We start from the raw sequence: 27997 nt of genomic DNA, 5'->3' as shown, positions 1-27997 counted from the left end.
AAACCATCAACACAAGTACTGGTCTTTATTGAGGTGTCAGGGTGCAGTAACACCATGAAGGAGCAGAGCCTGAGGCCTTGAAGAACACAGAGGCGGCAGTTACGGGTCTCAGGCACACCTGGGTCTCCCGGCTAGGAGGAAGGCAGCCTGGGTCTCCCGGCTAGGAGGAAGGCAGCCTGTGATCGGCTGCTCACAAGGACTGCAGGAAGTTCCTGTATTTGTCAAGGAAAGAGGCAGACAGAGTATCCAGCTCTTGCCGAAGTTCCTGCATAGCCTTGTCCTGCTCTTGCTGCTCTCCCACCATCTGCTGCCTATAATAGCTGATGTAGAAGTTCACCCAGTCATTCACCACAGTCACCATGGCTTCTTCAGGGACAGCAGGATCAGAAAAGACCTGGAGGGGGAGCGGATGGGGATGGGGGAGGTCAGGATTTGGCAAGGGAGACCACGCTCGGCCACGTGATTCAGGAATAACCACAAACTCTGACATCCTCTTTTCTCTGCTTTGTATTACCTGTCTCTAGTTGTTTCCATCAACTCAACCATTACCCTCCCAGCTCCACATTATTCTCCCTTCTCTGTCCTCACCCACCTCCCAACGCTCCAGGCCTGTCCTATGAAACAGAGCACCAGACTTACCTGCTGATTTAGCAGAACGTTAAATTCCTTTATTCCTGTAGCAATGAGATCCTTATTGGTTTGAAGAAGGGCCATCTGCCTGATTAGAGAAAGAGATGGAATTTAAGTATTTTTTTCTCCCAGGGTATTTCCCCCAATCTCCTCACTGCCCTTAAGCATCCCTGGGGCCCTGCAGGATCACCTCCCCTCCACCACCTTTCAAACCCTGCCCTGCTCTGAGATCACATTTCCCCCAGGTTGGCTCACAGTCAGGTCCAACAGCGCTATGTATAGACGTCTCACCTACACTTTTCAGGGTCTGGATGTCCCTCTGTGCCAAGCTAGATGTAGACAAGGAGTCCAGTGTCAGCCAAAGAGGGAAACGCCCTGCATTTAGGTCCTGAGGGAGGGTGATAGGTCAACAAGGGGAGGGGAAGGAGGGAGAGGCTTCCCTGAAATTAGAGAGATAGCAAAGCCAAGAGAACAGATAAGTGGGGAGACCCAGAAAACCAAACCAGGGATAGAGCCATGCCCTCTCCCCCACATCCCAGAATCCAGGCTCCAAATGCTAACGAAACTAACAGTAACTGTTAGATGCCCTGTTACGAGAAAGACACTTTTAAAATCATCCTAACAAGTGGTGGCAATTATTCTCCCAATTCATAGGTGATATATTAATAGCAGCTAACATTACAGTCATCATTTGTGCCAGGCACTGTTTCAAGCAAGTATTAAAGTATTTATTCTTGGGAGTTCCCTGGTGGCCTAGTGGTTAGGATTGAGGGCTTTCACTGCCATGACCCGGGTTCAATCCCTGGTCAGGAAACTGAGATCCTGCAAGCCACATGGTGTGGCCAAAATAAATGAATAAATAAGTATTTATTCTTATGAAAACTCTTGTTAGGCAAATTCCAATAATAGTCATATTTTGCAGATGAGCCTTCTGTAAGATGGAGGGGACTGGACTCTACTAGGCTGAGTTCCACAGGAATGGAGACTCGTGTCTTATTCTCTAACATATCACTGGGTACTTAACAAAGCAAAAATACTCTTTTTCTTTTTAAAAAATATTTTCCTAATGTTTTCCATTTTTAATAGATTTTTTCAAATTTCAAAATCACCATATAATAACTGAAATAAGTGAAACATTATAAAAATTCACACTGAAAAGTGGATCATTTTTGCTCCCTCCCCCGACAAAGTAACCAGCATTGAAGATGTGTGTATTTCCTGTCACATCTTCCTGCCTTCAAAAACCAGTTTTCATAGGCACCTATTCACTCATGGCTTGTTGCTCTGCTTTTTTGTTTATAGCATTATCTTAATTAATACACAGCAAATTAACGTCCTTTTGGTGTACGATGTTTGGATTTTAATATGTAGATTCATGTAACTACTACCACAATCAGGATACAGAACATTTCCATTGCCCCCAAACTCCTTCGTGCCACCCCTCTGTAGTCACCCCCACTCTCACCCCTAAATCCTGCCAACCGCTGATCTGTTGCCCACCACTACAGTTCAGTGTTTTTGAGGATGTCCTATGATGGAGTCATAAAACATCTAACCTTTGAGACTGGCTTCTTTCTCTCAAAATAATGCCCTTAAAAGCTCCATCCGAGTTGTTTCAAGTAGCAGTGAGTTGTTCCTTTCCATTGCATCGTACGGACGCACTAGTTTGTTTATTCATCGACCCACCGGAGGACATCTGGATAGTCTGCAGTTATTGGCAAGTATGAATAGAGCTGTTATAAATATTTGTGTACAGATTTTTGTGTAAACGTGTTTTCATGTATTTAGGGTAGAAAGTATTTGTTACCACTAGGAGAAATAACTGCAATACAACCTGACCAAAAAATGTATACAGAATTTAAAACAAACTCTTAATAGTTCAATAATAAGACAACCCAGTTTTTTTACATGGCCAAAAGATTAGAACTGGCACTTCACAAAGAAGATATATAAATAGCCAATAAGCACATGAAGAGATGTTCAACATTATTACTCATCAGGAAAATGCAGATGAAAGCTATAATGTGATACCACTACATACCCACTACAGCGACTGCAAGTTAAAAAGACTGATTAAGTGTTGGTAAGGATTTAGGACAACTAGAAATCTCATACATTGCCAGCGGGAAGGTAAAATGAAATGTCTGAAAAAACAATTTGGCAATTTCTCATAAAGTTCAACATACACTTACCACAGGACCTGGCAATTCCACTCCTAGGTGGAGTCCATACACGTCTACAAAAATACTTACATGCAAATGCAAATGTTCATAGCAGCTTTATTCACAATAACCCAAAGCTGGAAACAACCCAAATGTCCAATAACCAGTGAGTGCATATACAAACTGTGGTATATTCATACAATGGAATACTATTCAGCAATAAAAAGAAACAGACTAATGGTACTCATGACATCATGGAAGAATCTCAAAATCATTATGCTGAGCAAAAGAAGCCAAGCATGAAAGACCATATACAGTATAATTCCATTTCTCTGAAATTCTAGAATAAGACAAAATAATCTATAGTGACAGAAAGCACATCAGGGGTTATCTGCGATCAGAATACAAGAGTGGACATTAAAATGCACAGGTGCCCAAGAGAACTTTTTTAGATAATGGGAATACATATCTTGACTATGACAAGCATTCTTTTTTTTTTTGGTACGCGGACCTCTTACTGTTGTAGCCGCTCCCGTTGCGGAGCACAGGCTCCGGACGCGCAGGCTCAGCGGCCGTGGCTCACGGACCCAGCTGCTCGGCGGCACGTGCGATCTTCCCGGACCGGGGCACGAACCCGTGTCCTCTGCATCGGCAGGCGGACTCTCAACCACTGCGCCACCAGGGAAGCCCGACAAGCATTCTTATATACTGTTAGTAGGAGTGTAAATTGGTAAAGCTTTTTACAGGGATAGTTTGACAATACTTGTTCAAATTAAAATACACATAACCTTCAGCCACACAATTCTGCTTTGGACTCATTTTAAAGAAATATTCATATTCAATGTACAGAAAGGCCTGTACAAGGAATTTATCATACCTATTTGTAATAATGAAAAAAGCAATATGGGGAATCTTTATAGAAACTATGGCACATTCACACCACGGCATGACATGCAACTATTAAAATAAATGAGGTAGCTACATATGTGCTGATAGGAAAAGATCTCAATGACAATGTTAAATGAACTATAATTAGAGCAGGCTACCTCAGGCTGCGAGTACGGGAGAGGGGATTAAATGTAAAATTATATTTCTCTGTCTGTCTCTCCGTCTGTCTCTCTCTCTCTCATGGTGAACAACGTTTACTTCTGGGCATTGACTGGTATTTGCTGAAAAATAGAAAGAGCGATGAATGTCAAGGGAGAATTTGACCTCCATCTATATTGTTTGAATTATTTTATAGCGAGAATGTATCCTTCTATTATTTTTTAAAATACTTAACAAGAATACAAAATAAAAAAGAAACAAGATGGTATAGTTCTGAAACCATTAGCCTCAAATTGGACACCTGCCTCAGGGCCTAGAAGAGTAGCAGCTTCTCACTAAATATTTGTTGAATGAATAGGAGAATGAACGCTTTTGCCACTTTTCAGCTCTGTCACCTTGATGAAGTCACTTCACACATGCAAACCCCAGTTTCTTTGTTTAAAGGAGGAATGAAATAATACCTATGAGGGTTACTGAGAAAATAAATTCATTCATTCCACAAATAGGTATTTGGCACCTGCCTTGTGCCAGGCCCTGGGAATGCATCAGTGCCAAAGACAAAGTTCCTCTTCTCTGGGAGCTTATGTTCCAGTGGGGGGAGTGAGACGATGAACCGTAAGGGGTGAAGTCTGAAAGATGGAGCAGGGCCCAATCTACAGAGCTTCACGGGCCATGACAAGAAGTTCATGTTTTATTTTCAAATATGAAGGAAAGTCATTGAAGGGTTTGGAGGAGAATATTGCAATCCTCTTCCCTAACAGTAACAGGAAGCTGCTGAAAGCTTTTGAGCTGGGGAGTTTTAAACTGTGTAGGGAGTAGACCATAAGCGGGTAGTTGTGGAAGTGGGGAGATCAGTGAGGATAAAGTCAAGGAGATGAGGAGCTTGGAGTGTTCTGCCCGGTGCTTACTATACTGTGAATGCAGGCTGCCAAGAAGTCTCATGGGGTAGGGGAAGAGGAAGCATCCCTCATCTCTTTGTCAAGCCACTGATCTGGACACTGGGGTTGCAAAGAAGTGTATGAGTCCTTATCAGGTACTTACAGTCCACTTGGGAAGACAGGACTTAGATACCTAATAAAAGCAAGTACAAACTGGCTCCAGAAAGCATATGCTAAGTGTTAAATAAGTTCTACAGTGAACAAGGGATGCCATGGTCTCTGAGCAGGGAGAGGTCAAAGTGGACAAAGATGTTCAGTAAAGCCTAGAGGGTTGGTAAATAGTGTGACCGTATTTCTCAGTTTGCCCAGGATGGCTCCAGTCTGTTAGCCCGATGTGATTATTAATGGTGCCTCCTTTAAAGACACTCTCAAAAATCCTGATTTGGGGAATTCCCTGGCGGTCCAGTGGTTAGGACTCAGTGCTTTCTTTTTTTTTCTTTTTTTTTTATGCGATTATGGGCAATTTTTATTTTTCCTTAGAGTTTCTGTATTTTCAGTTTTCATGTGTGACATGTAAGTGCTTTTATATTTATGTATATGTATGTGTGGCCTAGGTAATGCTTTTAAAATTGGTAAAAAGATTTCTTTTTAAATAAGAAAGCAAATCATCATTATAAGTTGTAACCATGGGATGATCCAAAATTTTGTGAGACATACATCATCTCTCCAAGAGTAAATGGAGCTCCTCTCGGTTGATAAGTCTGTGGTTGAACTCTGTGTCCCAGACCCAGACCAGGAGTTGGGAGCTTCTGTGGGCACGGGGCTTCCACTTGGTGAAAGTGATGACGCGGATTCACAGGCATATTTATCAATGGCTTTCTGTACATTTCTTGTAAAATGTGTAGGTAAAGGATCTTTGCTTTTCACAGCAAAACTCTGCTTTCCAGATCCTTGTGGCAGTCCTCTTCGAGATTCAGATAGGACTCAGTGCTTTCACTGCCATGGCGCCAGGTTCAATCAATCCCTAGTCTGGGAACTAAGATCCCGCAAGCCGCGCCACGCAGCCAAAAAAAAATCCTGGTTTGGACAATATGTCATAGAGTAGTGCTGGTCATGAGGGCCATATGAAGCAAAGGGCCTCACATTTGAATACTTGACAGTAACTCCAAATAATGGTCAACACTTAAATAGCAATGTACTATGTACCAAACTTAGTTTAAGAGCTTTACACATATGACTCATTTAATCCTCATCCCAACCCTATATGGTAGGCACTAGTATTATTCCCCTTTTACAGGTGAGGAAACTGAAGGCCAGAGTGGTGAGAAACTTGCCCAAGGTCTCACAGATACTAAGTGACAGAACCTGCATCCAAACTAAGGCCCTCTGGTGGATTCATTCCTGGAGGTTAGTCTCAGTTCAATATACCCACAGAAGCTAACATTTAAAATATTACACGTTTGTATCCCTTCAATTTTTCACTCTCACAGGAACCAAACAAACAAACAAAAAAATCAAATGCCCTGGGTCTACCTCAGCCTCAGAGACTCTGCCTAGGTTTTAGGTAAGGTGAGGTGAGGTGGAGAGCATTGCAGGCTGAGATCCAAGAGAAAGATGATAGTTTGGGAGAATCAGAAGTTTCAAGCAGGGAATCAAACTGTGAGGATCCAAGAATGCTGAGCTAAGGAACCAGGATATTTTATTTTCTGAAGAAAGGAGGACGCTTTTAGCAAATTTCTATTTTGAAGGCAGTACAGTGCACTAGATGGGAAGGAGAAAGGGAGAGAGGGAAAGAGAAAAAGAGGTGAGTTTGGAGGGAAACACTGTCTTTAGACTTTCCCCCCAATTTCATAGACCCTCTCCCCCAATAAACACAGAAGAACTTCTTGCCTATTTCTCCTATTTGCTGATACTATTCACTACAATCCCTTGATTCTCTTGTTCCTCAGATGTTCTTAGGATCCTTTCAGAAATAATACTCTTCCAGTCGGGAAAGGCTGAAGGGCAGAAAATTTCTAGTGGAGGGCCAGAGACGCCCAGAAGGAAAACAAAAACCAAAAAAACCACAAACAAACAAAAAGAGAAGCTTTACAGGGGCCTCAGGGATCATCTGGTCCAACTTCTCATTATGCATGCATTCATTCATAAATATTATCTCTTTTACGCACCTACTATGTGTTGGGTACCGGGTTTAGAATAGGAGTAAAATACAGGCCCTGGCCTCACAGCAAAGAAGCCACCCGAGGTCCAGAGAGGGACATTGAGTTGCCCAAAGCCACACAGCGAAAAATTCTGTGGCCGCACCGGGTCTCAACGCGATTCCCTAGGGACGCCCTCTTCCCTTCTCCCCATAACTGTAAGTCGTGGGTCACAGCAAAGCAGGTACCTTCAGGGCTTGGAGGGCCAAAGGGCTCCCGCGACCCCAGACAAGATGCTACAAAGAACCAGGACCGGGACCAGCCCCGAGGGGTCGAGGCGGAGCCGGGAGGTCGGAAAGGAACCATCTGGCTCCTGGGCTGGCTGAAAGAGTACGCGGAGACAGGAGGCCCTTTCGCGAAGGAATAATGCCCCTCTGCAGCCGCCGTAGCCGAGCAAGACACGTCTTTCGGCCACGTTTCTCTTCCCGCGGAACTAAAGGGAGGAATCCAGGATGGCATATGTTGCTAGGAGTGAGGATCAACTGTGCTCCGAGCAGTTCGGCTCCGGGACGGCCCGGGGCTGCCGCGCCGCCGCCGACGGGAGCTTGCAGTGGGAGGCCTGGGGGCGGCGCTGGTGGGGGTTCTCCGGGGCCCTCACAGCGAAACCCGGAGGACGAGATGGGGGCGAAAGGGTGGCTCCCGGGACTGCCGTCCCACCTCTTTCCCGGCTCCTGGCTGTCTTCCTGCCTCAGGGCTTCCCCGATAGCGTCAGCCCGGACTATCTGCCCTACCAGCTGTGGGATTCCGTGCAGGTCAGCCCGGCCGACTGGGGAAGGGAGCGACATGTAGCCGGGGCAGGGGAGACAGCGCGCCACCTCTCCCTCCCCACTTACACACTGGACACTGAGGCCCAGAGCCAAGCTGTGACACATCCCAGGCCACACACCCAGGAGAGCTGATAACAGGTCTTAGACCTCCATGCTCCTGCGCCCACTCCTCACCCCACTTCTTTTCTTCTCCAGGCCTTTGCTTCCAGCCTCTCGGGTTCCCTGGCCACCCACGCAGTCTTGCTGGGCATAGGGGTAGGGGACGCAAAAGCCTCAGTTTCAGCTGCCACGGCCACCTGGCTCGTGAAAGGTGAGCTGGACCCCTGGAGTCTCACCGATCGCTCCTCTCAGCTCTGCCGTTTCTCTGTCCACCTTTTCCTTCGGCCGGGAGGCCCAGCCCCTCCTTTCCCCTTCTCCCAGTGTTTTGTCACCTAGCTCTGGGCTCTGATGAGTATGTTTATTTATGCATTCCTGTCTGATTAGATCCGGGAGCCAAGCCTCCCCACTTTCTAGAAGAGTGCCTTGTACCTCGTTAAAAAACAAAATTCAACTGAGTAAATTTTAAAGATTTGTATTGGCTTTTTTGACGACTGACTAGTAACCCATGGCGGGAACACCCTTATCCCGCCCACTAGCCTTGGTAGCTGCACTCCGTTCCCCATACGTACTGTGCAGTGTCCCTTAATCATCTGGAGCCCAGATCCCCAAGTAAACCGTCCCCTCCCTTTTACTCCTAATCTGTGGAGGACTGCCTTAAGAATTTGGTTATTGAATAAAACTGCCAACTGCCTTGGGTGTGGGAAATTAGTTAATTCTAGACAGAAACAGTTTTGTAATAGGTCCTGAGTGGCATAGAGGATGTTTGGGGAAGGATGAAAGGCATTTTATATCCTCTGGGATGCTAGATGATACCATGAATAATAACTATAGTAACTATCTGTTGAATGTGTACCGCTTTTTGAAAAACCACTAAAGAGGGGGGGAATAAAGATACAGTTGGGTACCGTGCTACCTAGAGAGTGAAGTAGAGAAGAACAGGGAAACGGCCCACATCAGGAGGGCCAATGGCTCTCTCCACCATCCTTTGTCTTTCACTGTTGTTCCCAGTGGCCGTTTAAATCAGACCCAAGGTAAGGCTCATTCTGCACCTGGCATCAGCCTGGCCACAGCGCTGGTGAGCCTCCGTGGACCTTTTGGAGAATCTGGAGGCTCCTTCTTATACCCTTACCATTAAGACGAGCATACTGTCCAAATGTGAGTCACTGCTGGAAAGAAGCTCTTTCTCTGAGACTGCATATCAGTGGAGAAGTGGTGGTGATCTGTGCCTCTTGTCCTAGTTGTCTCTTCTTTTAATAATAATAGTTCCCTGAACAGTACTTACTGTGTACCAGTCTTTAAATGTCCTGACTCAGTCTTCACAATAGTTCTGAGACGGGTATTGTCATTATCTCCATTTTATAGATGGGAAAACTGAGGCACAGAACGGTAACTTGCCCAGGGTCACGGATGTGAACCCAGGAGGTTTAGTTCCAGAGTACATTTTCATACCACCACACTGTGCTTAATTTGGATCTTTTCCATTCCTCTCCTATTGGTTAATTGTTTGGAACGAAGTGGGAGCTTGGGTCAATAGTTCCATGTCATTTCTCAGCACCCTAGTCTTATCGCCAACATGTTGCTCATGTATGTCTTCAGCTCAGGCAAGTTATTAAGAAAAAAATAAGATCATTTTGAGATGTGGAAAAATATCCTCTTACTTTAAAGCCTGTTGTTGGTATTAAAGGAAACCCCCTTAATTAGAAAGGATATTACAAACTTGTTTCCGTCAGACATGGGAAATTTGTATGCAGAGCTTTATATAAGAAACTCCCTTGGAATTTTTTGATGTGGTCACTTTTAGTTACAGATCTCTTAATAGAACATGATGTTAATTGTCATAACTAGCAATAGTAATACTACTAGCAGCCAATATTTTGCCAGCTGAGTGTATGCCAGGCATTTTGACATGTAATATGTAACTTAGTCTCTGCAGCAGCCATATTAGGGAGATGCCTTTATGAGTACCTTTTTCGGGGGGGGAAGCTGAGGCACAGAGAGGTTTAGTAACTTGCCTAAGGTCACATAGGGCCAGGATTTGGACCCAGGCCCACTGACTCCTGTGTCCTACTCTTAACCACCCACTCTTTGGCCAGTTAGGATTTCAGAGTGGAGCCGAGTACAATTTATGGACAGTTGATCCCTTACTAGGACTCAAAATTTTTAGATCTTACAGCATGGCCAGTTGTAAGTGAGGTAGAGAGGAGCAGGTGGGAATTAAGTTTCTTGGTCTAGTGGACAGTGTTGACTTTCAGCTAATAGGGAGGATATATGTCACTGAATCCTATTGCCAACCTCCAGATTCTGACAAGGGCCCTGCAGACTGCCTCCGATGAAAGATAGAGTAGGCCCCTTTCTTGTGTGAAGGACATACACACCTGACTGGCAAAGACTGTGCAGTCGGAGGGAAGGAAAATAGTCTGGCCCTGTGAGCTCTCAACCAGTAAAAGTAACCTTGCCATGTTCAGAGTCACTAAAATGATCCAGTACAAAAATCTTGAACAATGAAAATTTTGTGCAGAATTAAAAGTGCTTGAAAGGAAGAGTATGGGTGAGTGACAGCAGGAGGAGGCTTCTAAAGCCACCCTGGGAAGTATAACTTCCAGGGACAGAGGGGACAGAAATAGAGAAGCCGGGCAGGCCGGATGGGAAATGTGTTGTACACATGCCTCTGGATGAGGCCGCTGCTGCTCAGCCCCAGCCAACTGGAGCGGCGAGGGGAAGCAGGCCTGGTGCTGCCGTGTCTTCAGGTTCTTCTCGGAAAGCTGTAAATCCAGATTTTCTTGTAACGTGCCCCATTTTCGTTTATGAACCTTCGAGCTTCAGTTGCTTCATCTTCAAAAGGGGATGATCCCTCAAGCTCGTAGGATTCTCGTGACGACTGGAGGACATGGGTATTTCAGGTTTCTGCCAGAGTGCTTAGCGGTCTCCTTCAAGTCCACGGCTGGGTAAAGATGTCTAGCTAGAAGGGGTCAATGCCCAAGGATGGCCGCCGTGGCAAGAGGAGGATGAGGAAGACTGGCCCATGTCACCACCTTTATATGTCGTGGGACGTTCTCATCCCTCCTGCCCACAACCTAGTTCTTCTTGCAGGCCCCCACTTAAGGGTCCCTTCCCTCAAGCTCAGACAAGCTAAGGGTCCTCTGCGGGCTCTGCCTGTCCTTCCCAGTGGCCGCAGTGTGAGCCCTTCTCAGTTTGATTCTAGAACAGTCCTTCTTTGCGATCCCCCTGCTGGGCTTAATGAGTACTACTCTCAGTATAAGGTAGGGTCTAAATCAGTGGTCGGCAAACTTTCTGTAAAGGACCAGACTGTAAAGGTTTTACCCTTTGCAGGCTGTACAGTTTCACTTGCAGCACCTTGATTTTGCCATTGTTTTCTGAAAAAAGCCGTAGACAGTCTGGAAACAAATGGCACAGCTGTGTTCCAGTAAAACTATTTACAGAAACGGTGTAGAAGCCCACAGACCACCGTTAACTGACCCTTGGTCTAAATCAGTGTTTTTCATAGTGGCTGCTGTCTGCTTTTACACTGGCTTTTGAGCCTGGAACCATGACTCTGGCTCGCTGTGGTGTCCCCCAGGCCTCACGGCAGTGGGTAGCCAAGAAGCACTTGTCGTGCAAGTGAAGGTCTAGTGGATTCCAGAGACTTCTCTGACTCTCCCTAGTCTGAGGAAGGCCTCTTCCTCTGCCCCACACTCCCAACTGGCCAGCTCGCTTGTCACCAACCTGCAGTTCAAAGCCTTTTTATTTATTTATACTCTGATGACCACCTGTGAACCCACTGCACAGCCTAAGAGCTAGAATATCAACAATAACCTCTGAACCTTCCACACAGAATTTCCTGCTTTTTTTAAACAAAATAGTTTTACCGTACAGATATATATACCCAAACACTATATTATTTAGTCTCAGTCGTTTTCGAGCTTTATGAAGAGTATACTGTGCTGTATGTAGTCATCTTTTTCATGCAGGATGATAATACTAGGATTCATCCATGCCGACGTGGGTAATTGTGGTCCATTAGGTATTCACTGCTGTCTAGTTTGCCCCTGAGTAAATGTACCAGAATTTGTTTATGCATTCTCCTGTTGATGAGCATTTGCATTCTTCCCAGTTTTTTGCTGTTACAAACAATGCTGCAAAGAATATTTCTGGTCCGTGTCTCTTGGTGTGCATGGGGACCTAGTTCTCTGGGGTACATGCTGAGGGACTGCTTGGTCTAGGCACTTCTGACCCCATAATGCAGCTACGTCTGTCTAGAACTTATCGTACCAGACTGAGCTCCCAAGGGCAGCGATCCGAGGTGGAAAGCCATCCCAGTGTCAGGCTCTGCCAGGCCCTACAGCCCCCAAGGCTCTTGCTTGTTCCTTACCGATGCCTCTCTCCCCCAGATTCAACTGGCATGCTGGGCCGCATCATCTTTGCCTGGTGGATGGGGTGAGTTTTTCTTCCCGATCTGCAGACTTCAAGCCACTCTCCCTAGACAGGAGTCATGTCTTTCTCAGCCCTGGCTGTGTTTTCAGCTCCCCCTCTTTCCTACCAGTCTCCAGGGGCGGGGAGATTTAGCAGGTATATCAGAGCTAAGGAGTCTTAACGAGTACCCAGTACAGGTGACTTGCCCGGGGTCACCAAGCAGTGAGGCCACAGAGCCATTGCCAGGATGAGATCTGCCTTCAAGAGCACCGATTTGCCCCTCTGCTGCCCATCATGGAAAAGCACAGGGAGCCACAGGCTCTGAGCATCCTCTGCTGGCTTGTTAAAAGAGAAGCTTGGATGGGACAGTGCTTAGCCCAGAAGGAATACCTTTACTCCAGAGGCTACTGTGGCGGCTTAGATACTTGGTTGGACTTTGCTGAGTGGGGAGTGGGCTTGGGTAGGTCATCAGGATCCCTGTCCAACGTGGGATCCACATCACCATTTATCTAGAAGGGATTAAGGGTCTCGTGCTGCCTGCTCCCTCCTTGAGTCACTACTGGGTGACCTCAGGAGTGAGTTAGTATCTGCCGTCAGTCGTGGTTGTGAGGTGCAGTGAGCTATGTAAAGTGCTTAGCACATTAATAAGTGTTCAGTAAACACCAACTGCGATTACTAACCCTAACTGGGCCTCACCAGCTCTCTGTGTATCCTCTCTAATCCTTATAGTAACTGTGTAGAATTGGATTGAATGTGTACCTTTTCCAGATGTGAAGCAGACCAAGTCACACAGCTTGTAACTGGTGAGATGGGATTTGAACCTAAAGCCTGTGGTCTTTCTGTGGCATCAGACAGAGCCCAAGACCAGGCCCACGTGTTCTAGTCCTGCCTTTGCCATATATTCGTTCCATCCGGAGTTCCCCATGTGTGTCCCATGCCCCGTCCAGGAATGCTCCCTTTCCCTCTAGGAGGTTTCAAATTGAGGGTCAGGGCTAATGCTGCAAATTCTGAGCTGGGCAGGGGGCTGCAGCATCTCCTGCCACTGGGATCTTGGAGAACTAGTCCCTGGGGGTTTGTGCAAGGGCCAGGGTGTCACTCAGCCTGCAGAGGAGGGAACCATTTGCAGCATCATGTAATAGAGATATCCTAGGCTGGATGTCAGAGCCTGGCTCTTTCGGCCTTTTCCCCCCTCTCCCATTTGATCCGAGGGAAGTCATATCCCTCTCTGGGCTAGTTGTCTATAACATGCAGGGTAGGTATTTATAAACAATAAATATATTGTTTATAGAATATGTGGACTTCTTGCTGGGTGCCTTCTATGAAGCAGAAGGAAGAGGAGGGGAGTTGGCAGAGGAACCCAGGGATGGCCTCTCTCCCAGGAGGACCCGAGGGTTGGGAGCAGCCACAAGACAATCAGTTTTTTCCTTTGGTGCCTCATGGGTTAGTAAAGGGGAAATATGAGTGACCGCTGAAGGTCCTCCCAGCTAATGGTGGCATTTGAGGCAGCAGTGACAGGGTGTGGGGACAGATGTCTGGCTGGGGTGTGGGTTTTCCTGAGCCCTTCGGACCTTACCAAGGCATAGGAATGGCCTGCACTGCCCACAGGCTGTGTTTTCTCCTTAAATCCAAATTGCAAACCAACCTCTCCTCCCCCACAGGAGCAAAATGGACTGTAATGCCAAGCAGTGGAGGTGAGAAGGGGCTGGAACTGAGGGGAGGGGAGTCTTCTAGTATGAAGGTCTCTGACCTCTGACTTCTTATCCCTTCCCCCAGGCTTTTTGCCGACATCCTCAATGATGTGGCCATGTTCCTCGAGATTATGGCTCCCATATTTCCCGTGTGTTTCACCATGACCATCTGCATCAGCAATCTGGCCAAGGTACCCACCTCTGGGACACCCCTGTACCCAAGATACCTGCCCTGGTGGTGCTGTGTGCGGGCTCGCTTGGGGCCCACAGGGGATCCCAGCCTGGGCCCCGTGTTCGAGGCATTTCTAGAAGAGTGAAGAAGTTCAGATGTTTCTTCTGGGACTCAGCCACGTATTCTGATCCTCCTCCAGCCAGACAGCCTCTAGAGCCTCAGAGAGTCAGTCTAAGGCAGTGTCTGGAGCCACGGGACTGGTGAGGGAGCTCTGAGCTGAAAGAGAGTAAGGGTGGTCCAGTGTCAACGTCTTGGGACCAGCTCCCTGGCTACCTTTCATTCTTTCAGGAAAATATTTAGGGTGCCTACTGCATGTTTGGCACAGAATACGGGCCCTCCCATCTCTGAAAGAAGCCACACATAGTTAAATATTTATCGAGTGATAGCTGTAGCTATGTCAGATGAGGAGTGTAGGGGGCTGCAGCAGGGTTCAGCAGGGAATCTGGCCTGGTCCGGGGAGGCAGGAAGGTCTTCCCTGGGGCTGGGTTCTGAAGGATGAGTGAGAGGCACAGCGCGGGCATTCTGAGCGGAAAGAAGAGTGCAGGTCCAGGTCCAGCGGCAAGACAGCACAGACTGGGCAGCAAGGCTGAAGGGGCGACTGGGGTGAATCGCAGCCCTTCTCTGCCATGCTGCTCACCCTCATGGTTCCTTCCGGTTGGCCTCATCCAGATGAGGAAACTGAGGCCTGGCAAGGTTCGGTAAAGAGCTCAGCCTGTCTTCCCTACAGGGCTAAGTACCTGGCACAGGGCAAAGAGTCTTAAGAAGACACGTAAGACCCATCTTAAAGGCCCATCCATCTGTTCACAATCACTTGTGTTTCTCTGCTGGGCGCTACTGATATTTAGGAGCCAACAGTTCTTTGTGGTGGAGGCCACCGAGCTTCCCTGGCCCAGGCACTAAAGGCCATGAGCACCGCCTGCCCCTCCAGGGCAGGAGACCACAGAGAAACCAAGGATTGTGACCTCTGCCTAAATTCTGCACTAAGCTCCGCCTTGGGGGCCTCAGTCTCTTCATCTGTCGAATAAGGGACTCGAGCAGGGCCATGAACTTCCCCTTCCCCACCTTCCCGCCCCTCCCTAGAGTTCCAGCACCTCCATCCCTGAGGTACACCAACCAGAAGCCTGGTTGTCATCCAGGCCTTCATCTCCGCCCCCTTTACCTGTCACCCTCAGCTCAACCTCCATTCATGTCCGTTATTTGCCCTCTTAAATCTCTCCAGACCTTTCACGCCTCCATCCCCGTGTCACCTGGTGATTCCTTGCTGCTGAAAAAGCACAGTTGTTTCCTAGGTCATCTCCCTGCGTCTATTCTCACCCCTCTTCAGCCCTTCTCAGAGCAACCCCGTCGTCCTCATTAGAGTGGAAATCAAATCAGGTCACTTCCCCGTGCCCATTGCTCTTGGTGTAAAGACCTTACAAGGCTTGGTACGTTCTATGTGATCAGGTCCCCGCCCATAACTCCAGCCTCATTTTGATTCACATTCCTCTTACCTTCAAATAAACACTGCCTATGTAACAACTAGTTTATTCGTTTACCATCTGATGATTTACAGGCTTCACGAGGGCAGGGGTTGTATTGAAGTCTCTCACAGCACCTAAATCTGTATCTGACATCTAGAAGAGATTTGATAGACATGAACGAAGTCAGTGACCCTAATCGATGAGCTCTCCCATCTCAGAGGGAGAGCCCTAGGAGGTCAGAGCCACTGGTGTGGGTTTTTGTTTTTTTTTTTTTTTGTGGCACGCGGGCCTCTCACTGCCGTGGCCTCTCCCGTTGCGGAGTGAGCACAGGCTCCGGACGCACAGCCCCAGCGGCCATGGCTCACGGGCCCAGCCGCTCCACGGCACGTGGGATCTTCCCGGACCGGGGCACGAACCCGTGACCCCTGCCTCAGCAGGCGGACTCTCAACCACTGCGCCACCAGGGAAGCCCCCTGGTGTGGGTTTTGAACTGGCCTGGAAGGCTTGGCTGGGCCTCGACTGGGGCAGGAAGAGAGTGGAGTTAGTTCCAGGCAGGCAGAATGTAAGCACCAAGTTGGAAACCAGACTTGGCTCTGCAGGGGGGAGGGTGCAGCCAAAGCAGAAGTTGGAGGCTGGGGAAGTTCTGGGCTAAGAATGGTCTGTGGGCCTCCACCTTGCGGGGAGAAAGTGAGTTTCTTTGGGGCTGGGTCCACAGGGTGGTGTGACAGGCAGGCCTTCAGTTTTTCTCCTGGAGCAAGACAGGGGAGGCGGGCCTAGTGGAAATGCGGGGTGAGAACAGGAGACCAAGGACGGCGTTCAGGGTTTTGCTGCGGGGTGGCCTGAGGCCTACTTTTCTTAAACTGGTTTGAGCCGTTTACTTGGCTCACCCACAGAAACTCCTGTGTTGCAGCAGGTTATGGCCACTCTGACTTTCACTCTTTCCTTTCCCCACCCAGTGCATTGTGGGCGTGGCTGGTGGGGCCACTCGGGCAGCACTGACCATGCATCAGGCCCGGAGAAACAACATGGCCGACGTGTCAGCCAAGGACGGCAGCCAGGTGAGCAGCCAGAATCGGAGGGATGGTGGGGGCAGCGCGGATGTACGGGAGGCGGGGCAGCCATCAGACCAAGCCACGATTTGGGCATATGAAGAGAAGCACCTGAGTGCTCCCGCGGGGTGGGGTGGGAGACAGGCGGGAGGAAACGTAGCCTCTCCCTGCTCTGACTCTTAGGATCGGTAGTCTGTGTGAGGGCTAGGGCTCGGGCTCTGGCGGCAACGAGTCCAAGCTGGTCATCTCAGCCCCTGCCTGCTGCCCGTGAGGCCAGGAGGGAGCCCTTGCCCTGGACCTCGCCCTCTCTAGGCAGAGCCCCACCCTGGGAGGTGCGTGTTCTGACCCCATGAGGCCCCACACGTTAAAGCGCCTGGCAAGTCAGAAAGTGCTCAGCGTGGGAGGAGGCCGGAGTCACTGCAGAGGCCTCCGCTGGGCAGTTTAGCAAAGCCCTTCCGGCCCAGCCCTCACGTGACCAAAGGAGCCTGAAGTGCAGGTGGAGGCACCCTTAGGCTGAACCCTTCAGGTATCGCCTCCCTCTGTACCCTGGTGCTAAGTGCCTATGTGCACTGCGTCGTTTACCTCTCACACCAACCCTCTAAGGTGGACACTGTTATTATCTCTCTTTTACAGATGAGGAAAGTGAGGCCCAGGCTGGTCACAAGTGTGATGGTTTTCTTTGACACTGAAGCAATTTAGAAACCTCTGTTCTCTCCAGTCCTACTTTCTGGCCTTCTCTTATATTGTTTTGTTAAATAGAATTTCATTTAAAAAAAAAATTGACTTAACTCCTTTCAGTAATATTAACACAAGCTAATGTTTTTTAAACATTAACCATGTGCCAACGATTTCATTTGTATGAACTCATTAAATCCGTACAGTGGTCTTGTGCAGGGGTGTTCATTGTTGCCACTCTACAGATGAGGGGAAAAAAGGCACCGAATGGTTGAGTCTCCCTGGGTCCCTTTGAGCACATCCCTTCTCCCCAGAAATGGTTGGATGAGTTCTTCCCCATTATCACTTCCACAGGTTGTTAGGGAGGGGAAATAAGGACAACCAGCCCCGTGCCTGCTGTCTCAGCTGCCCTCTTTCTAACCCCCAGCCCCTTCCACCCCCAGATGCATTTTCCAAGGCCCCAGGGCTTCCTCAGTTCACGGAGGCAGTAACGTCATTGGGGCAGCGAGACACGTGCCCAGCCCCAGACTAGGCCCCTGCTTTCTGCTGATGTTGCTTTGCTGCCACGTGATGTGGATGCTGGAAATGACTGTTCCCACCTGGGGGAGGGGAGGTCCCTCTGCCCCGGGGAACCCCGTAGTCAGGGACACCAGTCCAGACTCCTCCTCTCTCATGCTGAGTTGAGGGGCGGTGGCCAGGCGTCTTCTCCCCCAGGGTAAGCTCAGTCGGGCCATCTCGGGCCATCAGAGGGGTCTGATAATATTGATTCTCAAGGGAAGTTTGGATCTTGTGCTTTTCTTCCTGGGTGGTTCCTTGACCCCTTTGCAAAAGTATCTGCTGGTTACTGGGCGGATGGACCTTTTTTTTTTTTTTTTTTTTTTTTCTGTTTTTGGGGGTTTTTTTGTTTGTTTTGGCCACGCTGCATGGTTTGCAAGATCTTAGTTCCCCGACCAGGGATCGAACCCGTGCCCCCTGCAGTGGAAGCACAGAGTCCTAAGCACTGGACTGCCAGGGAATTCCCTTTTTTTTTTTTTTTTTTAAACCACCAGATAAAGTAGTTTTACTCTGTGGACATTTAGTTGCCTGAGTGTAGGGCTACACTTTGACTCTTGCAAAACAAAGAAGGCATGTTCCACAGGCATTCCAAGGGCATTGCACCTACCTGGGCAGAGAAGCAGCTGGTATCTTAAATGACAGCTCACTCATCAAAAACGTTAAAAATTTCCTAGGCACCCTTATCAGTGTAGGGAGTGTCTGGGGCAGGGAGGGGTGTGGTGAAAGGCACTCAGGGGTATTCTTTCTGGCCTGGAGGGGAACCCTCCAGCTCCCATCCCCTCTGCCATTTTCCAGGAGACGCTGGTAAGCCTGGCAGGGCTCCTGGTCAGCCTCTTGATGCTTCCCCTGGTGTCAGATTGCCCTAGGTAAGCCAGGATCAAGGGCAGGGAGGAGGCGCCCCGCTGGGCCTCTGCTCTCGTTGACCACCTCACTCTGTCACCCCAGCTTAAGCCTTGGCTGCTTCTTCTTCCTCACTGCCCTCCACATCTATGCCAACTACCGGGCAGTCCGGGCCCTTGTCATAGAGACCTTGAACGAAGGCCGGCTCTGGCTGGTCCTGAAGCACTTCCTTCAGCGGGGAGAGGTACTTGGCCCCGCTTCAGCCAATCAGATGGAGCCGCTGTGGACAGGTGAGCCAGCCCCTCCGTTTCAAGTTTCCTATGGCTCCTAGTCTCCCCCTGCCTGGGCCTCCTGACTCCAGCTTCCCACAGGTTTCTGGCCATCTCTGTCTCTGTCCCTGGGGGTCCCCCTGCACCGTGTGACTTCCAGGTGAGTGGCCCAGCGTCTCTGACCCATCACCACTGTCACCCCCGCCCCACACGGGCTCCCTGTCCTGATTATACACTGGCCTCCCCCAACCAAGCCCCACCTCTCTGGTTCTCTATTTCCACCGAATAGACTTGGGGTCAGTGTGGGTGCTTGAGGGCAGCAGGTGTATAACATGAAGTAGATATAAGGGATCTTATATTTGTTGGATGCAGGAAGAAAGGAAGGGTTGATGCGGGGGAGGAGGGATGGACGGCGAGGAGGTGCAGGACAGTTAACAGTTAGGTGGCTGTGCAGTTGACTGGGTGCTCCCTGCTGCCTTTGTCTTCTCCTCCTCCACTGCACGCTCTTCCCTCCTTCAGTGTCTTTGAGCTGCAAAAGCTGGTTGAGGGGCACCAAGAACCCTACCTCCTTCGCTGGGACCAGTCACAAAGTAAGTGTGCCGCGTTCCCCCAGCTTCAGACTCACCCTCCTGGGCTCAGCCTCTCCTTCCTCCAGCCCCAGGGCCCCAAGCCCTGGACATGCGCTGGGCGGTTTGGAGTCTGCCTAGTGTCCTGAAGGGAGCTCTAGACTAACATCGGATGCATTCAGATGATAGCTACATGCCCCAGTGAAGTTCCCTTTACCACTCTGTAAAATGGCGCTAACAACACCTGCCTTATTAGCTGCAGGGTTTTTATGAGGATCCAATAAGGTGACTCTGTAAAAGCACTTTGTACGTTGCAGCACACTCAGATAAGATTAAGACCTTTGGTTATCCCTGAGGAACCGCTTTCCTCTCCTATCCGGGGTCACCTCTTGAGGAAACATGTACTAAAGTTTACTGGTCTGCTGGTCGTGTGTTAAAAGCTGCTTATTCTCATTAGCCATTAAAGACGTGCAAACTAAAGCCACCTCAGGGAGCTGCTCTGAAGTTGTAGTTTGGAAATTACTTGGCCGGAGCACTGGGGAGCAACGTGAGATGAAGTTGGAAAGGAAAGGGTGAGAGATGACCTTTCATGCCAGGCCGAGGCCTTTGGTCCAGACAGGGAGGAAGCAGGCTGGTAGGCCTGAGAGTGTTTGGGGAGGTGGCCCTTCCCTGGTGCCAGTCTGTCCCTGGGTCTCTCCAGACCAGGTCCAGGTTGTCCTGAGCCAGATGGCAGGCCCTGAGACCATTCTAAGGGCTGCCACTCACGGACTGGTGCTTGGAGCCCTGCAGGGAGATGGACCCCTCCCGGGAGAGCTGGAGGAACTGAGGAACCGAGTACGGGCTGGTAAGCGCCTCACCATCTAGGCTGCTTCTGACTCAAAGCGGGGTGGAGAGAGGAAGGACCCTGTTCGGCTTGGGGAACCCAGGAGCTTCTGGTTCTTCACCCCACTCCAGGTCCCGAGAAAGAGAGCTGCGTCATCGTCAGGGAGACCCACCAAGTGTTGGACAAGCTATTTCCAAAGTTCTTAAAAGGTAATATCCTTCTGCTTCATGGCTCCTAGGCCTTCTCCCGGCGGCCCTGCCTACCCCCATCCCCACCCCCTTCACCTAGAGGGTGGAAGACCTGGGTTCCTCTCTGTGATCTCAAGTCTGGACCTCACTTCCCCTGTCTGCAGGATGGGGAGGTTAGGATGGTCTCTGAGGCGCTGTCAGTGTTGACAGACTATGGAATCCCAGTTGGCATTGGAGAATGGTGGGCGGGGGGTGGGTAAGGCTCACAAATTACTGATGATGCTCTTTCATTTAGCACCTACTCCATTCTGGTCCTTTTTCATGTGCTGCTCAATGAATTCTTGTTGCAACCAGACGAGGTTTTAGGCTCATTTTATGCCAGAGATTACCCAGCAGAGGCAAGGGGAACCTGAGCGGTACGCCCAGCCTTTGCTGCTCCTTCCTCCTCCGCAGGGTCAGCCCAGAGTCTCCTCCTCAGCAGTATCCCTATGCCCTCTCCCCAGGACTGCAGGATGCGGGCTGGAGGACTGAGAATCACCAGCTTGAGGTGGATGAGTGGAGGGCCACGTGGCTCCTGTGTCCAGAAAAGAAGCTCTTGTGAGCAGCCCAGCCAGAGGCCCAGGTCCCAGGACAGGAGCCTGGAGCGAGGACACTTTGGCCACAGCAGGACCTGGGAAAGGCAGCTTTATTTTTGCTTAGGGGCACCGATGTGGCCAGTTGGCCAAGGAAGTGACTACCAATCAGATGGACTGGGCCCCAGGCAGAGACAAGGTAGAGAGAAGGAGTACCAGGGCCTTCCCCCCGCACTCTCCTGCCCCAGGCCCTTCTCACCACTGCAGGCTCCCCACCCCCACTCACTGCAAGACTGTGGCTCCTGGTGCCCGACACAGTTGACCTCAGGCGTAAAAGCCCCAGAGGAACGTGGCCACGGCCATCATGAGCAGGGCATTGAGGTTGACGACGCGGGCCCAGCTTGGGTCCTCACTGATGTCCTCCAGTCGCCTGGCTGCGGCAGCCGTCTCCTCCTGGGTAGGGCGTGGGGGACTGCCCGCCCCACCCCTGCTCATTCCACAGAACCAGAGCAGGCACTGGCGGAACAGGCCTGGCGCTGGGGACGGGGGCTCTGGGAGACATTGCGGCCCTACAGTTAGTCAGCTCCCCGAGCTCCGCCAGCCCAACTCCCCGGGCAGTGCCTTACCCTCCATCTCCACCGCGTGCTCAGGGCGCCCGTTCTGTACAGGGGCTGAGGTTGGACCTTCTAGGTCCTCAGCATCCAGGTCCTCCCGCTCCTCCTTGCTGTACCGGAGACTGAAAACCAGGCGGTGGAGCTGGGGAAAGGTGGGAGCAGGGACCAAGTGGGAGTGCCGTTCCCCACCCCCCCCACCGAACTGGAGGCCTCCCATCCACGCCCGGCACTCCCTCGCCTCCTCTGTCCAGCCTGCACACCCTCCCAGGCTCACTCCAGGATGGCCTTCCATGGCTGCCCTTTGCCCTCAGGCTAAACCCAAGATCCTCAGCTGGGTGTTTAAAGCTCTTGGCCCTGCTCAGCCCTCTGCTTCATCACCCTGTCTACACTCACGATTGTAGTACTTTAGTCTTACAGCCCTGCTAACAGTGTTCCTTCCTGTGGGTGTTTGCTCACAGCTGTTCCTTCCTATGGGTGTTTGCTCACAGCGTTCCCTCCTGCTGCCTTTCCCCTTCTCCACCTGTGGGGTCCTGCCGGTCCCTCCAGGCCCATCTCTTTTGTCCTCCCCGCAATCAGCTCTGCCCTGGGGCACCTGCCTTGCCACAGCACAAGACCAAACCCTTTTGGGGCTTTCAGGGTAGTACGCTGTCCCTCTCCGCCACCAATCAGGCCAAGACTTGGGGGGGGGGGCTTTAACCTCCCCCACAGTCTTCTTCAAGCCGCCTCCAAAGCACCTCAAATAAATGTGATTTAAATAAAAACATTGTACTTGCTTTGCAAATGAAGCTTCAGACGGGACTCTCAGCCTGCCCTCACCAAGCCTTGGTATAGAAATTCAGGTGCTACCCACTGGGAGTTCTGGGAAGCAGGCTGGCCGACTGCCGGTGGAGAGGGCCCGCAGCGGCCCACGTTTGGTGCCCCATCCAGAGGCCCGCACTTACGTGCTTGCGCGGGATGGGCGGTGTGCACAGCGAGACCACGAGGGTGAGGAGGCCGGAGCAGACGAAGAGCACGATGGCGAAGTAGAGGTAGTGCACGCGGCAGAGGAGCGCGGGGCACGCCGAGGGGCGCACGCAGCTGCCCGAGCCAAAGGAGAACTCGGGAACCAGGCGTGCCAGACCCATCAGCAGGCCCCCGATCAGTCCCCAGAAGGCGCCCTGCGGGGCCAGAGAGCGCATCAGCCTCGGGTTTGCCCCGAGCTCCCAATGAACACACACACTCACCTTCTCGTTGACGCGGGGCACGAAGAGCGCCAGCACGAAGACGGCCGACACCGGCGGCGCCAGGTAGCTGGAGACCGACTGGATGTAATCAAAGAGCTGCCCGCCCTGCGCCGCCTGCACCACGGGAAGCCAGGCCACCGACACGGCCACGATGAACACCACCCAGAGCCTGCGGTGAACGGCCATCAGGTGGTTTCACCCAGGACCCCGTCTCCCCCTGTCCCTACGAGTGCCCCCTGCCGCCGCCCGGGGCCGATTCGTGGGGCAGGAGATGGAAAACCCAGGCCCACCGTCCTACTAGCAGCAACTCGCGGTCGCCCGCGCGGGGCCGCAGGCGCGTGTAGATGTCCATGGTGAAAAGCGTGCTGCTGCTGTTAAAGATCGAGGCCAGCGAGGACATGAGCGCGGCCAGCATGACCGCCAGCATGAGTCCGCGCAGACCTGCGGGCCGACGGAGCCGTGAGCCTGGGGCCACGAGGGGGTCCCGGGAGGGTACGAGCTGGGCGAGGGGTGACGCCTCCCACTGGCGCCTGTGGGCAGTGGGGCATCCCGGGGGCCCGCCCTCACCGTTGGGCATGAGCTTCACGACGAGCCGCGGGTAGGCGATGTTGGAGCACCCCACCTCGGTGCCACACACGCGCTTACACACCTCTGGCACCACGCACGCCACCTCGTCTGCGGGAAAGGGCACGACGCGGCTAGGGCGGCACCGGGTCTGGAACTTCGGATCCCAGAAGTGGGGACGGGGAATCCCAGTGGAGGAGAGATGGGACCCCCGGGTGGGAGGTGGGACTGGGTGGCCCAGATCTTAGGACGGGAACGGAAAGGGGAGACAGGCACCTGTATCCTTGCACAAGAAAGGGGCTGGATGGGGCACAGGACTCTCGGTCGGGGCGGGGTTGCAGACGTTACCCGGGTAAAGAATCCGGCTGATCATGCCCGGCATGACCATGAGGAACATGGGCATCAGCTTCAAGTAGCCGCACAGGATGCAGCCCGCCTTGATGTGGGTCAGGTTTTTCCCAGCCAGGCAGCGCTGCACTATGACCTGCGACGAGGGGCGTTCAACTACCTGCGTCCAGCCCCGGTACCCCGCCCCTCCGCCTTGCCTCAACTCGCCGCTCTAATCCAGGCCCCGCGGCTGGCCCATCGAAGCGGGCAAGACAGCTCCAAGCGCAGACCCTGACTCGCATCCGGCTCCGTCTGGTTTAGCTCTAACTGGCGGGCTTCCCGCTCCCCCGGACCACGCCTTCCACCTGGCTTCCCAGACGGGTTCAGGCTCCACCCATCGCAGCTCCGCCCACCGCGGTTCCAGTTCTGCCCCAGCCTCGCTCCCCGCCCAGGCCCTGACCCCGCCGCACCTGGTCGCTGCACCAGTACCAGCTTGAGACAATGGTAAGCCCCAGAAGCAGCGCAGGCCACGGCAGGTCCCCCGTCACAGGGTCCCGGAGCAGATGGTAGGAGTCGGGCCGGGGTCGATAGCAGGAGCTGGAGATGTTGCCCACCGCCGGATCCTCGGACACCGTCAGGGACGTCATTGCCCCCAGGTATTTGTCGAAAAGCCCCGAATACCCGCCCACCTCGTGGAAGGCTGTGAGGGCAAAGCAGTTAGGGGACATGGTGCCCGTGACGTGGCCCTCCCTAGGACCCACATGCCACAGACGCGCGATGTCCCCGCTCCCAGGTGGAGAGATCTGCGAACTGTGACCTCTGCGCCCCTCCCCCATCAGCTGAGCCCGTACCGTAACCCATGAGGACGAAGGCCCCCGCGAGAATGACGAAGGTCTGCACCGTATCCGTGTACATCAGCGCTGCCAGCCCTCCTGCAATGGCCTGGGTCAGTGGAGACAGCCCAGACAGGCTGCCACTGGTACATACAGTGTCTTTGTGCGAACTGGAAAAGGGTTCCCCTTTCCTGGAGGGCAAATTTCAAAAGGATGGCCCATTCCCTGGGCTCACGCACTCCGGCATCAGGAGGCAGGGCTGCGTGAGCACAGTGGGCTGAGTTTTAGGCTCCACTAATGCCAGGTGCCCACGTGCAGGACTTCCACTACAGGCCCTCCTCTCAGCCCCAGTTTTCTCCTCTGTGTGATAGGAGGAGGTGATTCTCTAAGGTCCGATTCTCATCCCATTCGAAGGGACGGGCCCCTCAAGCCGGCCTTGGTACCAGGCCCCACCCACGCTGCTCGAGCATCAGGCCTCGGGCACCACCCCAGAATCCTCCAACCTGCACTGGGTTTGGTGAGCTTTGGAGTCTGGCCAAGTCGGCTCTCCCTTCCCAGGTGTTCAAGAGCTGTTAAATCTTCCTTTTTACCCAGGCCCAGGACGGGCTCAGATCTCTGAACTTCCAGACCAAATCCAAGGAATGTGGGGTGGGGTGGGGTGGGGGGAGTAGTTTGCTTTCCAAAGATTTAGGTCCTTCTCCTGCTTGGATCACAGCACACTTAAGAACTTCTCCAGCCCGCTTTCCTTTGGCGACTCCCCTAAGCCCCGCCCACAGATCCCCGCTCCCTTCCCTAAGCCCCTGCCACCTGCCACCTGTCACAGTGTAGATCATGGTGATGACCAGAAGCGCGATGACGGAGGCATAGATGTTCCAGCCCAGAGCCTGTTGAATGAATACCGCCCCGGAGAACATGTCCACCTTGCGGGGAGGAGCAAGCGCGCAGGTCAGGACCCAGGGGCCAGGGTGGGGACCCAGGTCCACTTCCTGCCCAGATCACGACCCTACGTGGCCACACCTCAAAGGTCCCCTCGTGTTTTGATGACCTGGTCTTCCCAGATACCTCTCACTATGGTTGTCGCCCCAGAAGCCTATTCCTTCCAGGCCCTGCCTCCATCACGGTTCTTACAGCCATTGCTCCTTGGTCCCGCCCCGTCCAGGGCTTTCCAGAGACCTCCACTGGGTGATCCCACCCTACCAGGGTCCCGACCAGCTCCCCGCGCATGCGCACCGAAATCTTGGTGAAGATGTACAGAAAAAGCGAGAGCACGGACAAGTAGAGGCGGATTCGACGGCCACCAAAGCGCTTGCGCAGGTACTGCGGCATCGTAATGACGCCCGCGGTCAGGTACACGGGCACGAAGAGCCAGCCAAGTAGCAGCACCACGAACAGCGCCTGCGGGCACAGCGCGACAGCTGAGGGTCACTCCCTGTGGGAGATCCTGCCATGAGTGCGTCCTCGCCCCTGCTGGGTCTAAGGAAACTTCTCTTGGTGAAAAGTGCTACTCCGAGGCAAGGTTGCAGGAGGGGCCCAGAGGACACAGATGCAGATGTCCCTGGGCCCTGGTCATCAGGGACAAGGTCTTGATACTTTGTTGGGCCCTTAACTAGAGCCCTTCTTGCCCTGCCAGGCCATGACCCCTTGCCATCCCTCCCAAGATGACCCCTATCCTCCTCGTCCTCCCCCCCACAACACACCTGAATCCAAGCACAGAACCCTCAGCCTTACCCCCAACCTCTGCCTTCCCTCTCCTCTCCACCCACCCAAACCTTCTCTCCCTCAAGGCTCAGCTCAGAGGCCTCCTCCTCCAGGAAGCCCTGAGCTCAAAGCCCTGATTTTCCCAAACCTCCGAGGCGAACCTCAGTCCCAGAGCTTCGTCTCCTGCCCACTTCTGCAAGGGGCTTTCATTTAGCCTAGGGATCCTCACAGGCCACAGATTCAGAGAGCACCAGAAGACGCACTTCACTATCCTTGAGGCTGTTCATGCCACTTCAGAGAGGAGTCAAATCAAGGCCACAGAGGGCGTGGCTGGTCCAGGCTCACACAGCGATAGCGAGTCAGGAGCAGGGCTTACCCCTGCCCTGAACGTGGTATCTCCCACATGCCTCTGCCTCTGCCTCCAAGCTGGCTGCGTGAGCCTCCCTCGAAGCCCAACCCCACTTCACAGCTGGGAAGTCCCACCTCTGGTCTCACATCCCCACCTCTCCCGCCTGGAGCCTCTCCAGGTGTGACCCTTCCAGGGGTTCCCACGGGGAGGTGGGGGTTATTGGCAAAACGGGACGCTCACATTCCACTCAAATCCAGCCACAGCCAGGCCGCTTGCCGCGCCCGTCCCTGCCAGGCCCACGAAGTGGCCGCTGCCGATGTTGCTGGCGAAGAGAGAGGCCCCGACCTGGGTGGCCAGAGGTTGGGCTGAGCCGGGCTGCTCCTCTAGGCCTCCTCCCGCTCCATAGCCCAGTCTCTCTCACCGGCCACCACGCCATGCTTCGCCCCGCCAGGAAGTAGCCGCCAACGGTGCCTCTGTTGGTTCTGCACATGGACTGGGGGACGGGAGTGGGGAGAGGCCTGGGTTTGGGGCACATCTTTGGACCTCATTAGCCTCCTCAACACATTCCTCAGCCTTGTTTCAGGCTGAAGATTAACCAGTGCACGGCTCCCCTGACGGTTCATACCTGCACCCCCAGCCTCCTCCCAGGCACCCAGATCTACCCAGACCCTAACCTAGGGTCCGGTCCCCCAAGCCCGAGTGTGGCTGCATTTGGCCGCACTTTCCTGGGGGCCCTGGATTTGGGTTTCTGGTCAGCCAGCCATTATGCAGAAGAGACCTCATTTAGAATGCTGTCCCCACTGAAGATCCACCAACCCCTCAACTAGTCCGATCCAAAGGTGGACAGACCCTGGGGCTAGCAAAAGACTTACTTGCTCCCCACCCCGGCTTTCTCCCTCAAAGATCCAGGCATCCTTCCCCTACCACACATCGGGACTGTCCGAGACTTTTCCCCCAGGCTCCAAAAGCGGGCTCCCAGCAGCATCCCCCAACTTCTCACCCACAAGCCGACACCAATGACCAGCAGGAAATAAGCCGCAATGACCAGGATGTCGGCAGGATTGTCAATTAGGGCCCTCTGTTCCCCCAGCCCTGGTGCTGAGCCTGCCTCTGTGTGTTCCTCCATTCTGCCCAGGATCTGCCCCTCAGGGCACCAGCCCCTGGATTCCCCCTGGGGAAGGATTAATGGTTACCCCCGGGGCAATGAGCCGACAAGTCCCCCCTCCCTGGCTTTGTTTAGCTGAATCAGTTCTCATCGAGGCTGCAGGCTTGTCCTGCGGG

General features: G+C 52.4%; 3 protein-coding genes across 6 annotated transcripts; 1 reads left to right on the top strand and 2 right to left on the bottom strand.

The window, feature by feature from the left end:
* Nucleotide 1: 1 nt before the first annotated feature.
* Nucleotides 2-8039, bottom strand: AHSP (alpha hemoglobin stabilizing protein). Of its 2 annotated transcripts, none has more exons than XM_067014040.1 (3): nucleotides 8018-8039; nucleotides 640-718; nucleotides 2-394 (listed from the first exon to the last, which is right to left on the bottom strand). In XM_067014040.1, the coding sequence occupies exons 2-3, from the start codon at nucleotides 712-714 to the stop codon at nucleotides 191-193; spliced, it is 279 nt and encodes a 92-aa protein (XP_066870141.1). In that variant the 5' UTR covers nucleotides 715-718; nucleotides 8018-8039; the 3' UTR covers nucleotides 2-190. The 2 variants fall into 2 exon arrangements, with proteins under 2 accessions (XP_066870141.1, XP_058892718.1); XM_059036735.2 differs by lacking the exon at nucleotides 8018-8039 and adding an exon at nucleotides 922-1014.
* Nucleotides 7298-22483, top strand: RUSF1 (RUS family member 1). 3 transcript variants are annotated; one of them, XR_010836646.1, is made up of 14 exons: nucleotides 7325-7667; nucleotides 7878-7992; nucleotides 12170-12215; nucleotides 13850-13882; nucleotides 13965-14070; nucleotides 16528-16629; nucleotides 18646-18716; nucleotides 18796-18980; nucleotides 19062-19119; nucleotides 19479-19549; nucleotides 19983-20097; nucleotides 20226-20369; nucleotides 20480-20557; nucleotides 21040-22483. XR_010836646.1 is itself a non-coding variant. In XM_059036669.2 (13 exons), the coding sequence occupies exons 1-13, from the start codon at nucleotides 7368-7370 to the stop codon at nucleotides 21135-21137; spliced, it is 1407 nt and encodes a 468-aa protein (XP_058892652.1). In that variant the 5' UTR covers nucleotides 7298-7367; the 3' UTR covers nucleotides 21138-22483. The 3 variants fall into 3 exon arrangements, 2 of the variants coding, with proteins under 2 accessions (XP_058892652.1, XP_066870140.1); XM_059036669.2 differs by lacking the exon at nucleotides 19983-20097 and having other exon boundaries at nucleotides 7298-7667; XM_067014039.1 differs by lacking the exons at nucleotides 7878-7992; nucleotides 19983-20097 and having other exon boundaries at nucleotides 7351-7667.
* Nucleotides 21205-27853, bottom strand: SLC5A2 (solute carrier family 5 member 2). Its single transcript, XM_067014038.1, has 14 exons — nucleotides 27717-27853; nucleotides 27138-27209; nucleotides 26957-27061; nucleotides 25900-26064; nucleotides 25484-25589; nucleotides 24688-24768; nucleotides 24307-24536; nucleotides 23858-23993; nucleotides 23513-23620; nucleotides 23236-23386; nucleotides 22946-23114; nucleotides 22664-22879; nucleotides 21735-21864; nucleotides 21205-21659 (listed from the first exon to the last, which is right to left on the bottom strand). The coding sequence occupies exons 1-14, from the start codon at nucleotides 27840-27842 to the stop codon at nucleotides 21433-21435; spliced, it is 2022 nt and encodes a 673-aa protein (XP_066870139.1). The 5' UTR covers nucleotides 27843-27853; the 3' UTR covers nucleotides 21205-21432.
* Between the last annotated feature and the right edge of the window lie 144 nt (nucleotides 27854-27997).

This window comes from Kogia breviceps, chromosome 14 (assembly GCF_026419965.1).
Source record: "Kogia breviceps isolate mKogBre1 chromosome 14, mKogBre1 haplotype 1, whole genome shotgun sequence".
Taxonomy (NCBI): Eukaryota; Metazoa; Chordata; class Mammalia; order Artiodactyla; family Physeteridae; genus Kogia; species Kogia breviceps.
This window is presented reverse-complemented; position numbering and strand designations above follow the sequence as displayed.